The sequence below is a fragment of the Ciconia boyciana genome, chromosome 9, assembly GCF_034638445.1.
Source record: "Ciconia boyciana chromosome 9, ASM3463844v1, whole genome shotgun sequence".
Lineage (NCBI taxonomy): Eukaryota > Metazoa > Chordata > Aves > Ciconiiformes > Ciconiidae > Ciconia > Ciconia boyciana.
Genome location: NC_132942.1, coordinates 43,633,516 through 43,645,720, shown reverse-complemented (window position 1 = coordinate 43,645,720; position 12,205 = coordinate 43,633,516). Strand labels below are relative to the sequence as shown.

Sequence of the window (12,205 nt, the reverse complement as noted above, 5' to 3'; positions counted from 1 at the left end):
GGGGATGAGGGGCTTGATTATACGAAGCCCCTTTAAAATATCCGGAATTTCGCAGAACTTTTACAAAAGAAACAATTTTTTACCGAGGGGGTCTCCAGCTGGCGCGGGGAGGCAGGACGGGTGCCGTGGGGGTCGGTGATGCAAATCCCCCCTGCAAAGCTTAACTTATTTCTTGGTAAAAAAAGAGAAATAACCCTCCTAACGATATCTGATTGCGAAAGATGTTTTTGCCTCTCCCCAAATCTCAAGGGGGGATCTGATTAGGATCAGTCGGGTGTTTAAAAACAAGGGCTATTACAGCCATTATTTATTATAAATGACAGTAAAGGTTGTGTACCTTAGATCATTATTTTTATTATACCATCTGTGCAGCTCCATACATTTCCCATTTCTCTGTACTACCCACACGGGAGTAATTATGGTTTTCTTCCAAGAAATGTGTGTGTAATCTGGTAATCCCCAAAAGCCCCCCTGAAGTCAGGCTGCAGATGGTCCCTTACACTCTGCTACGGCCAGCGGCCCTGGCTGGGTGCATCTGGGCTGGACTGGGATTGCTGGGCACAGCCGGGGCACCGGTCCCGGCTGGGGGCAGCAAGGGAGGGACTGATCCGGCACCAGGTGTTGATCTGGGAGGGAACTGGAAACTGCCCAGGGATGGACTGGTCTGGGGCTGGACCAATCTGGGACTGGGGACACTGGTCTGGGACTGGGGATGGACTGATCTGGGACTGGGAAGACTGGTCTAGGACTGGGAAGACTGGTCTGGGATTGAGGGTGGACTGATCTGGGACCAGGGAGACTGGTTGGGGACTGGGGATGGACTGATCTGGGACTGGGGACACTGGTCTGGGACTAGAGATGGACCAGTCTGGGACTGGGGACACTAATCTAGGACTGGGGAGACTGGTCTGGGTCTGGGGATGGACCGATCTGGGACTGGGGAGACTGGTCTGGGATGGGGGATGGACTGATCTGGGACTGGGGAGACTGGTCTGGGTCTGGACCAATCTGCGACTGGGGATGGACTGATCTGGGACTGGGGAGACTGGTCAGGGACTGGTGATGGACCCAGTCTGGGACTGGGGAGACTGGTCTGGGTCTGAGGGTGGACCGATCTGGGACTGGGGAGACTGGTCTGGGACTGGGGGGGAACCGATCTTGGGAGGCGGAGCTCAGCCCGGGACGGCCCGGCCGGCGCCGCAGACGATCGCACACGGGGCAGCGCCCGGGACGCTCCGGCCCGGCAGGGACCCGCCTGGGCGGTTCCCTCCCGGCCACGCCCTCGGCCACGCCCTTTTCCCCCGCCCCCGCCCCGGCCACGCCCCCGCCGGCTGATTTCTCGGAAAGGCGTGCGCGCTTCAGAGAAAGCACCGCCGGCCGCGCGTGCCCCACTGGGCGGCTCCCCATTGGGCGGCGGGAGACAGAGACTGCTCCCCCATTGGGCGGAGCGGGCATGGGGGGCTGCCGGCTATTGGTGGGGAGGCGCGGGGCCGTGGGCGTTGGCGGGCCCGCCCTCCCGTGCCTCTATAAAAGGCGGGCGCGGTGGGCGGTGCGGGCAGCGGCGCGGAGCGGAGCGCGGGGCAGGTACCGGTACCAGCACCAGCACCAGCAGCGGCCGCCCCGGCCCCAGCGCTGCCTGCGGGGACGGGGGTTGTGGGGTCTTGGGGGCACGGGCTGAACCCAGGCCGGTACCCACGGCCCCGTGCGTGCGGGGGCGTAAGGGCTGAGCCCGGTTGATGCTGAGCGGTGGTGGGAGGTGCTGCCCGCCTTGCTTCGCGGCAGAGCCCGGGATGGATGGGGTGGGGAGAGCTTGGTGGTGGCGGCTCGGAGCTGGGGTGGGGAGGGTGATGGGCTGCGGGGTGATGGAGCAGTGCTCCCTCTGCCAGCCGAGTTCTCCGGCTGCTTGTCCCTCCTGGCGCGGGCCGGGGCACAGCTCGCTGCAAGGGAAGGGGCTCCTTGGCCGTGTCCTGTATCTGCTGGCTCCTGTCGCTAGTGGCAGCCTGAAGGGATTGCTCAGCCTTTTGTGGAGGGGAAACGGAGCTCTGGCCTCTGCCAGTGAAGGGAACAAGCTTTCTAGAAAACAGGCTGATGTAGAGAGTCCCATTGCAAAAGCATTTCTGAAGCTCTTCATCTTGGCGTAACTCAGGTGCAAGGTGTTTGGTGCGGGAGCCCGTGGAGAGGCTGTGTGTCCCTGCGTCCCTCTGGGGATGAGCTGTGGCACGTGCTTTGGGGTGTCCAGCTCTGGAGGGGCAGCTGGGATCCAGAGCTGTGCCCTTGGTGTTGTTTTGGCTGGTGGAGTTAGCTGTTGCCACCCCTAAAAACAGAGGCTGTGCTGCAGATGGGCAGGGAGGTCTGTGTGTCCTACTGTGCAGCAGTAGGGCAATGGAGAAGGGACAGAAGTTGGTGGCACTGAGCTGGTGTGAGTGGCAAAGCAGGGACCACCAGTTCTCGGGCTGTGCTGGGAGCATCCTTGGCTTCTCCCCAAAACCTTCCCCTGGGGCAGTAAATAAAAAAAGAATGAGGGAGAGGCAGTGGCAGTCCTGTAAAATTTGGAGGAGGGCTGATCCTGGACCTGCTGGTCACTTCTGCAAGGCCACCAACTCCTGAAGTCCCTGCAGGTCTTGCCACAGAGGTGGCCATGGGGGTGATAAGGGATGCCGGGAGGGTTCAGCCTGGCACTTTGCTTCCAGCTGGGTGGGAGAAGCTTTCTCCTGGGTCCTCCATGAAGTCACATAGCGGTTTTAGTTAAAAATGACCTGAGGTCCCCAGCAAGGGTGGCTTGACTTCACCCTGCTCCTTCCACACATCGGTCCTCTGTTTGAGAGGGTGAGTTGTGTGGCCCCATCGCTGCGGTGACTCTGGGTGCTTCCTGGAACCAGTGCCTGTTCCCCAAATAAGCAGTGCCCACCAAGAGGGGCTGCCGTCTCCTCCGGGGCAGACCCTTGTGCCGAGACCACCTGGGGACAGCACTTGGCTCCTTTTTCCTGCAGACACTGAAGGTCGCCTGTCCCAGTGTCACTTGCTCAGGTGACAGCACAACTGGATGCTTTAATCCCTGTCTGTCTGCTTCCTATGTGACTTATCCCTCAGCAAAAAAAGGAGTAAGCAGGGCACCAAGTCAGCCTGTTTCTGTGAGCAGAGCTTTGATAGAGCTGGAGGAGGAATTTGTAGCAATTCAGAGGAAATTGCCTTGATTTTTTTCATTGTAAAAGAAGCAGGGGGGCATTTTAATGTACAGATGTTGGCACGTGGGACTTGCAGAGCCACCGAAAGCTGCTTGTCCCTGCAGGCAGTGCTGCTACCAGCTGTGCAAGTGGCAAACCAGAGCACGGCACAATCCCTCGTACCCCAATTATGGTGGGCCTGTGCTGGGGGAGCTAACGGGGCTTGGACCTCTCGCTCCATCCAGGATGTGTGACCGCAACGGTGGGCGGCGGCTCCGGCAATGGCTTATCGAGCAGATCGACAGCGAGCTGTACCCTGGGCTCATCTGGGAGAATGAGGAGAAAACCATGTTTCGCATCCCGTGGAAACACGCCGGGAAGCAGGACTACAACCAGGAGGTGGATGCCTCTATTTTCAAGGTAGGGACAGATGGTTAATGCCTTTTTTCCATGGTTCCTGAGCTCAGTGATGCTGGTTTTTTCCTTGCTGACAGTCCCACTGGGGGGAGATGTCCATGCTGTCTGTGGGTTTTGCATCTCTAACCCCTGAAGGAGATGCTTCACCCCACGATTGGTCTCACAGGCTCTTTTGGGGGGTATTTGTTCCCCTCTGCCAAATGCTGCTGCCAGGTTTATGTTTGTTTTCAGCATGTTTGAATCCTGATCTGACATGAGAAGGAGCTTGACATGTTCCTTTTGACCTGCTCTAAACTTATCAGGCTATTCTTGATAAAAGCTGGATTTACAAAAAAAAAAAAAAGACTTTGCAGAAGGGAAGGAAGTTTTGAATTTCACTGAATGGGGGATTCCCAGTTTTGGGGGAAAAACTGGAAAATTCCATCCCGAGCCAAAAAGGTCAGGCTCTTCCCCAGGAATTCCCTTCCCTCTGTCCCCAATTCCAAATATCTGTACCGGTGAGTGAGTTCACTTTCAGGGCAGTAACAGCTAGTTAGTGGCTGGTTTGGGAGCGCTGGGTTATGAGGATGGCATTGAATTCAGCCATCTGAAAATATATAAAAATCTATAAAGTAAATATATGTAAAAAATAATACATATTTTGCAATCTCCCTTCAGTGGTAAAAACGTATTCTCCCACCAAAAGCAGAAATGATGTTCTGATCTTAAAAAAAACTAGCTTTCACTTATTAGTCAGGAGCTGGAAAATGAGGCTTACTTTGATATTTTTTTTTGAGGTGTTACCAGGTCATTAGGAACACCACTGCTTCAGCAGTGATTCCTCCCATCCCCAGCAGCTCCTGACCTGTCAGTGCAGAGATGAAGCCACATATTATGATCTTGACCTCTGCTTTTTAAAACCTGGGTGCTGCAGCCCTTCCTGGAGCAGGTGGTGCTGCTCTGCATGCAGATGCCCGTCCCCACGTGCGGTGGCTGTGCACGTGTCTGCAGTCTAGGAGCGAAACGGCGAATACGCGTGGGATGGTTGAGAGGGTGCAAGGGGCAGAGGGGCGGGGAGAGCAAAATACTCTCTGCAGCCCCAGCTCTTTTGCCCTGGGGGTTGAGGAAATTTGGGGAGCTCACATGGAGGAATTTTTTTTTTATTGCTTTGTTTTAGGCCTGGGCTGTTTTCAAAGGCAAGTTCAAAGAAGGTGACAAAGCAGAGCCGGCCACATGGAAGACACGACTGCGCTGTGCCTTGAACAAGAGCCCCGACTTTGAGGAGGTGACAGATAGGTCCCAGCTGGACATCTCTGAGCCCTACAAGGTCTACAGGATCGTGCCGGAGGAGGAACAGAAATGTAAGTGCCCTGATAAGGGACTGACCCCCAGGTGCGGGTCGGTCCTGCGAGTAACCACCGGCTTGTGCTGCTGACCTACATCTGAGCAGAGCTTCCTGGCCAGATGCTGCTCTTGTGCTGTGGTGCTTTGCTTGTCCTGCTTTGCAGAAGATGTCCCCTGTGTCACTGCGGTGGCGGGGAGGAGGAAGGACAGGCTGCTTTTTTTTTTCTACCTCCCTAAATAGCTGCTTAGGAAATGGGGGATAACTGCAGTGTTGCATGACCTTCCATCCCATAAGGATGTTGTAGGGGGCAATCCAAAATCCTTCCCCATTTGGGGGGGGCACTTGAGTCCCAACCCATTGTCCTCTCAGTGCCTGCTGTGGGCGGATGGCAGGGAGCTGCAATAAATCCCGTCTTTCTTGCCAGCAGTGATTAGAGTAGCAGTAATTTCGCAGAGAGCAGTTGCTGCTGCGATGTCTGGTGTGGTGCAGGTCATGCTAAGTATATCTCTATTTGTGGTTAGGTGTGTGCGTGCTTTTTTCCTTTTTTTTTAAAAAAAGTAAAAAATTTGCGGAAAAAATATCTTGTTGTCAGGAAATCTGCCTTTAGCATCTCGGTCTCCTCTAGCCGCTTTCACACGGGGGGCACGCTGCCACTATGCAAATGGCATTGCAGGTTCCCACCGGCAGCACGACTGTGCTCGGGGCGGCTGGCGGAAAAAGGAGAAGCAGCAGCAGCCCCAGTCTCTGGGGTGCTCAGAAAAAAAACCCAACCCTCTGCTCTAGCTCTGTCTCAGCTACCGGCCAGATTTTTGATTTGCCTTGTTGCTGGTCACTGTGCACTGGGGCAATGGGTTGCAAACTGGTTTTTTGGTCCTCAAAAGCAGGTCTGGGTGGAGCTGGAGGGGGCTGTAAGCCCCCCTGAGGTGCTGTTACATGGCTCGGCTGTGCTGTGGTTCTCGGTTTCATAACTTTCACAGGGTGAAGGGTTTCTAAAACCCAGCGGTGAGATGAGCTGTGGCAGGGGGGTGGGTGTACTCACTGCATCCTGGCCCCTCCTTCCAGGCAAAGCGGGCATTGCCAACGGGAGCAGCCTGACTGATGTCACAGAGATGGACTGCAGTTCCTCTGCGATCGATGACCTCATTAAAGAGGTAAGCCCTCACCGTGGCTGCAGGTTGCCTTGGCTGGAGGTGGACGGATGGCGGGCAGTTGCCCAATAAAGTGTTGCCTTCCTAAAATTCAGTCTGCAAGGCTTTGGGAATGGGCCTGGCGAGTGATGCTGGGTTTCGCAGCTCATTGATGTGAGCCAGCACTGGGACACGGTTGCTGATGAATGGTTTGCGCTTTTGATTTTCATCCGAGTGGGTGAGACCTTTTGCTGGGGGATGGAGACTGTTTTGCAGCTCTGTTCCCCTTCTTGGCTGCATCACCTTGGCCTGCTTCTGCTCAGTGACTCTTGAGGGTGTTATTTGAGCGTACAGCCTGGGGAATGCCAAACTTGCTCTTTCTAACCAAAAAAGTTCATTGGCATCCTGTTGGCATTGACACTTGGACCTTCTCTGAGCACTGCCAGTGCCTCTGGGCAGGGCAGTGGCTGCCCAAGGCATCAAACCTGCTCTGATCTTGCTGTCTGGTCTCGCACAGCCCCCCAGTGTAGATGAATACCTGGGGATCATCAAGAGAAGCCCCTCACCCCCCCAGGAGACCTGCAGAAACCCCCTGATACCTGACTGGTGGGTGCAGCAGCCCAGCCCTGGTAAGTAGCTGACCGCGTGTGCGGTGTTTAACAGGACTGAGCTTTTTATCTGGGGCAGAAAAAACTTACTGTACAGCAATGGGTAATGGACAACAGTTGTATTTTCCTTATTAAGAATGTTTAAAGTACTAATTATGAGCACTGTGGTTGGTAGCAGGCACTCAAGAGTGTGCATTGCACAAGAATAAATCCCCCTGGGAGTATTGGCTGGCATCTCCCGTGTGGGAGCTGGGAAGCCTGATGTGCCTGGGAGAGGAAACTGGGGGGCTGGTGGAGGGGAGAGGGGGGGGTTGGGGTTTGGGAGCTGGGCACGCAGGCACAATTCTGCTTTCTCTGCCCACAGCGTTGCCCCTGATGAACGGGTACTCGGGCTACGAGCAGCATCATTCGGGTAAGGCAGCTTCCTTGCTTGGTTGTGGACTGTGGCCATCAAAAGCCTCTCTGGGGCTTGGCCTTGTGTGTGCGGTGGCAGAAGGTGGCTCTGACTCCCCTCCCTACCTTGGGGAAGGCTTTGCTCTGCCTTTGGGAGGTCCCGTGCCCTCCTGAGTATCCACAGGGTTTGCACGCTGAGCAGGGACGTATCCTGCCTGTTGTCCTGTGGCCACGGCCCTGGCGTGGGGGGGGCTGCCCTGGGATGCTGGCATCAGCCGTGCCTTTAGCATGGGGAGATCTGCCTGCAGCAAGGGAGGTGTGGAGCAAAGGCAGGAGGAAGGGGTTCAGTATTGGGAGCTCTCGCTTGCTGATCAGCGCTGCTACCAGGCTGAGTGCTGGAGGAGATGTCCTCTAGCAAGTAGGAGGTCATCTCCTTCAAATGAGACTTGCTCCCAGGAAATTTTGCTGCTCTCACAGAGTTTGGGCATTGCAGTGATGAGCAGGCAGGGCTTGTCTTCACCTGATGGCTGGTATATGTGTCCATCCCCTCCCAGGTTACTCCCAGATGGTGATCAGCTTCTACTACGGTGGGAGGCTGGTGGGCCACATCACCACCTCATGCACCGAGGGCTGCCGGATCTCGCTCAGCCAGCCCTCCAGCCACGGCGAGAAGCTGTACGCCCCAGATGCCCTGGAGCACGTGCAGTTCCCCTCAGCTGATGCCATCCAGAATGACCGCCAGAAGCAGATCACCAGGAAGCTCTTTGGGCACCTGGAGAGGGGTGTCCTGCTGCACAGCAACAAGCAGGGCATCTTCATCAAGAGGCTGTGCCAGGGCAGGGTCTTCTGGAGCGGGAACACCATGGTCTACAAGGACAGGCCCAACAAACTGGACCGGGATGAGGTGGTGAAGATATTTGACACCAACTTGTTCTTCAGAGGTTTGTAGGAGCATTTCCCTCTCCATCCACTTGGTGGGGTTGAAAGGGTGGAGCCCTTGGCCTTGGAGCACTTTGGAGTAATCGCTGTCCATCACTGATGGGTTACCTAAGTGCTCTGGATGAGTAGCTGATGCTACTAGCTCTAGGAAGGAATAACCTGGTGTTTTGTGTCGCTAGCAAACTCCTCCTGGTTGGAGGCTTTGCACAGCAAACTTGGCTTCTTTCGAGCCCACAGCTCTCTTCCATGGCAGAGTGCTTGGTCCTGAAGCTGTGTAGCAAAGGCTAGCAGCTTGCAACAGGCAGCTTCCAACTGTTCCCCTCTCCTTGCAGAGCTGCAGCAGTTTTACAATAACCAGGGCCGCTTCCCGGACAGCAGAGTCATGCTGTGCTTCGGAGAGGAGTTCCCGGATGCCGTGCCCCTGCGGTGTAAACTCGTCCTTGTCCAGGTATGGAGGGCTACCCTTTGGAGCTCTGCTGCTGAATTTCCCCCCTTTTTCCTCCACAAGCAGGGCTCTAGCTTCAACCCTTGGAGCCACAGACCATTGGGGTGCCTGCATTGGTCAGGTGGCAAGTGTGGCATGAGTATTGGCTTATCCACAGTCTCCTGAGAGGTGCTTGGGCTGTTGCTTGTTAGATCTGGGTAGATCATGTTTGCAAACAAAGCTTCCAAATGGCAAAAGCTGTTCTAAACCGCTAGGAAACCTGTTCTCTTCCTCCTGTTCCTGCCTCTTGGCACTGGGACCTCTGCCTTCCCCTGTGGGGAATGAGGGAATAAATCCCTGGAATGGTTGAGTTAAGGGACACCCTTAAGCTGAGCAGCCAACAGATGTGGTGAACAACTGTGGTGGACAGCAGTGGGGCTGGGAAACCCTTGGGAGGGTGAAGGAGGTGATGGGATAAGAGGGGCAGTCCCCATGGCTCTGGCCAGAAACTTCTCCCTGGAGAAGCTGAAGCAGTTCTGGGATCTGAAGGCCTTGGGGCAATGCAGAGTGTGTTTCTGGAGCCTGCACCCGGTGTGGGACCCCCTTGGGCCAACAAGGCTGCAGCAGGGACATGGCTTGGAGGGTACAGGGAGGGTGTTGCATCCTCCCTTGAGCAAGCAGAGACCCACCAAATCTGTGAGGTCCTGGAGGGGATTTTACAAGTTCAGAGTCTGCACAACTTTCTGACCTGGTCACCTCTTCTTGCCTTGGGTGTCTGGACCAGAGGATCACTCTGCATGTGCTGGGACATCCCCCAGGCTGTCCTCATCTCCCTGTAGCTCTGCTGGGAGAGGAGCTCTTCTGACTGCTCCTTTTTTCCTACAGGTGCTTTGCCAAGGTGGCTTGTGGATTTGGACCTGTTGGCCTGGCTGGACCTGGCCACCTGGGTCTGTTGGGCACAGCTGCTCTGCTGTGTCTCTGCCACCCCATACCCTGCTGCCTGGGATGGTGGGGGTGGATGGCAGCAGTAGGAGATGCCCAAAGAGGCTCCTCTTCATTCAGTGTCTTCATGACTCTTCTTTTTGCGTAGGTGGAGCAGCTGTGTGTGAGGCAGGTGGTGGAGGAGGCTGGGAAGACCTGCAGCAGTGGCCCCATGCTGCCCATAGCTGATGAGACACAGCATGACCAGGTGTACAGGATCTTCCAGGACATCTGTGCAACGCACCAGCGGCCACTCTTCAGAGAAAACCAACAGATTGCTGTCTGAGCCTCCTTCTCTGCAGATGTAGCATGGCGGTTTGGGTTGATCTAGACCCAGTTTGGTCCCATTAGTGCTTAAATTCCCATTTTGGAAAGTTGGTTTTTGTTCTTTGCTGTTTCCAGTCCAGAGTCTGTATAAATACAGCAGTCAAAATTGCCATGAGAAAGTAGGTCAGATGTTCAGTGTCTGTCCTGCAGACACTTTAGTGATTAAAAATGACTTTTGTACCAAGCAGGGTAGTCCTGGTACCGTTGTCTATAGCTGATGGCAGGGGGAGGAGGGAGTGTCTGAGCTGTGCAGGAAGGTGAGGGCTGGGAGTGCTTTGTGTTGCCTTTGTTCATGGCCAGTCAAGCAGAACTGAAAATCAATAGCTATAACTACCTGCCCCAGCAGGCTGCAACTGGGACCTTGCTGAGAGCCATTTGGTAGGAGGTGACTCTTGGAAAAGCCTTAAAATGCTCCAATGTAGGAAATTCTTCCCAGAAATCAGGTTTTTTTCCCCAAAGAGTCCTGCTGATGGAGGACAGGGTATGCCTTCCAAGGAGAACCTTCTCAAATTCCTCTTTATTTTTGCTATCAGGTTTATATGGCTATTTACCAAAGTATTTTGAAACTTGGAAACCAGTGCAGAGGTTATATATGTAAATGTTGAATATAAGAATTTAGGAATCTTAATTTTTCCTAACTAGAGACAGAGTTTATATAAATATATAATATCTTTAATTTTAAAGATTGCAGCATAGTGTGAATAGGTTCGCTTCACCCTCCCAAACGCATGTGTCGGTCTCTCCCAAGCGTGACCAGGCAGCAGCATCCATGTGTAAATCCTCATTAACATGCTTTGTGCGTGCACCCAGCACCGGGGAGCTGCTTGGGCATGGGGCTTGTGCCTTGCAGCTGACAAACTAGGACTGCACATGTGTGCGTGCTACTAAGCTGCCTATTTATTTTATGCCTGAGGTTTATTAAATTTTTTGTAATGTTTTTTTATCTTCCTGCAATTAAAGTGCTATATTTTGTATTTCTTTTGCAATGTGGTTTTTGTTTGCAATGAGTGGGGTGTGTCATATTTCTGGTGGGGAGAACCTGGTATCTCTGTCTTGCTCCTGCCCCGGTCTTCCCTGTGGTGGGGTGTGTTAAGCCTCTGCTGTTGCCTCCCTCCTGCTCTGGAACGACCTGGTTTCATCTCAGGGGCAGGAGAGGAACGAGCCAAAATGCTGTAATGCAATGGAGGGAGGAAAAAGGCCCCACTTGTAGGGCCTTCGTGCCAGGGAGCGTGAAGATAGGTCCCTGCCCATCTGCCACTGCACTGACCTGGGTGTCCTTTGCTCTCTGACCTGGGCTGGGATGCTCCAAGGTCATGGGATGTGGAGCAGTTATTTATGGTCCTGCTCAAAGGCATACTCTTGTCCTTCCCCCCTTACTGCCTGGTGGAGCCTTCCCCCACTGTCTTCTCCATCCACCTTTCTCATGGGGCCTGGTCTAGTGAAGGTGGTGGGTGGTGTTTGGGGAGAACCAAGGGAAAAAAGGGAGTATCTGCCTTGGTCAAATGAAGTCAATTTTGCAGCAAGGGGAAGCTGAGCATCTTCACTGCAAGCCTGTGTTTGGGGCAGCACCTCAAGAGGTTCTGGAAGGGTGTGAAGACTGTGTTTGATCTGTCACCTTGCCCCCTGTGAAGGACAAACATCACCAGCTCCTTCCCCATAGCATGCCCTGCCATGTGCTCTGGGTCAGCCCTGCCAAGGGGTGCAGGCAGGGAAGCACCAGCCTTCACGGGGTGACTCTGGTACCCCAGCTACTGGGGGATGTAGGCCCTTGTGAAGGGGATGCTTGGAGATCCAGGCAGCTGGAGGCTGAGTCTCCTTAGGAGATGCTGAGGAGATGGATGCAAAGCTGTCCTCCCTGCTTGCATATCAAAGCAGATCAGCCCTTTTTTGCTGCTCTACCTTTGTTAATGATAGGGACCTTCCCAAGCATGAGTGTGTGGTCAGGGCACAGTTGAGATGTAAGGACCCTGACCTGGGGTGAGTTGACCACAGCTCACCTCTGCCAGGAGATTGTTCTGTCTGCAGGATTGCTAGCTATTTTGGGGTGAGCAACTCAGCCTTCCCAATGAAACCATCCTAAAATAATTAAGCTTTCAGCTCCTGTGGGACTTGAAGCTGGCTCCCCTGCATCCCTCCAGGGTAAGCAATTACAGCCTCTGTCCCAAAGAGCTGTGGGTGCACAGCGGACAACACACAACTTAGAGCACCCAAAAAGTGCTCTGAGATGGGAAACCCAGCTGAAACTTTGTGTTTATACATTAGGGTTAAGGGAGGCCCTGCATCCCAAGCTATTTATGCTATGAGCACCCTACTCTGTGGCTAAGTTGTTCTCCATGCCCCAACCGTCTTGGTGGGATGCTCGTAGTCCTGCCTGCGCCCTTGTCCACATCCCTCGCAGGCATTACAGCGTGTGGCTTTGGTGCTGGTGAGCAGAGATGGCCTGCAGACCAAGGTTTTTGAGGATGCACCAGGATCCTAAGCGCAATAAAGTCCCCAACTCC

General features: G+C 54.3%; 1 protein-coding gene across 2 annotated transcripts; it reads left to right on the top strand.

The window, feature by feature from the left end:
* The first annotated feature begins 1,568 nt into the window (after nucleotides 1-1,568).
* IRF8 (interferon regulatory factor 8) lies at nucleotides 1,569-10,661 on the top strand. 2 transcript variants are annotated; one of them, XM_072872366.1, is made up of 10 exons: nucleotides 2,703-2,826; nucleotides 2,991-3,027; nucleotides 3,410-3,584; nucleotides 4,738-4,921; nucleotides 5,968-6,056; nucleotides 6,550-6,661; nucleotides 7,005-7,052; nucleotides 7,588-7,974; nucleotides 8,305-8,420; nucleotides 9,487-10,661. In XM_072872366.1, exons 3-10 carry the CDS (start codon nucleotides 3,411-3,413, stop codon nucleotides 9,661-9,663), a joined length of 1,287 nt encoding a protein of 428 aa, XP_072728467.1. In that variant the 5' UTR covers nucleotides 2,703-2,826; nucleotides 2,991-3,027; nucleotide 3,410; the 3' UTR covers nucleotides 9,664-10,661. The 2 variants fall into 2 exon arrangements, with proteins under 2 accessions (XP_072728466.1, XP_072728467.1); XM_072872365.1 differs by lacking the exons at nucleotides 2,703-2,826; nucleotides 2,991-3,027 and adding an exon at nucleotides 1,569-1,584.
* Nucleotides 10,662-12,205: the final 1,544 nt, after the last annotated feature.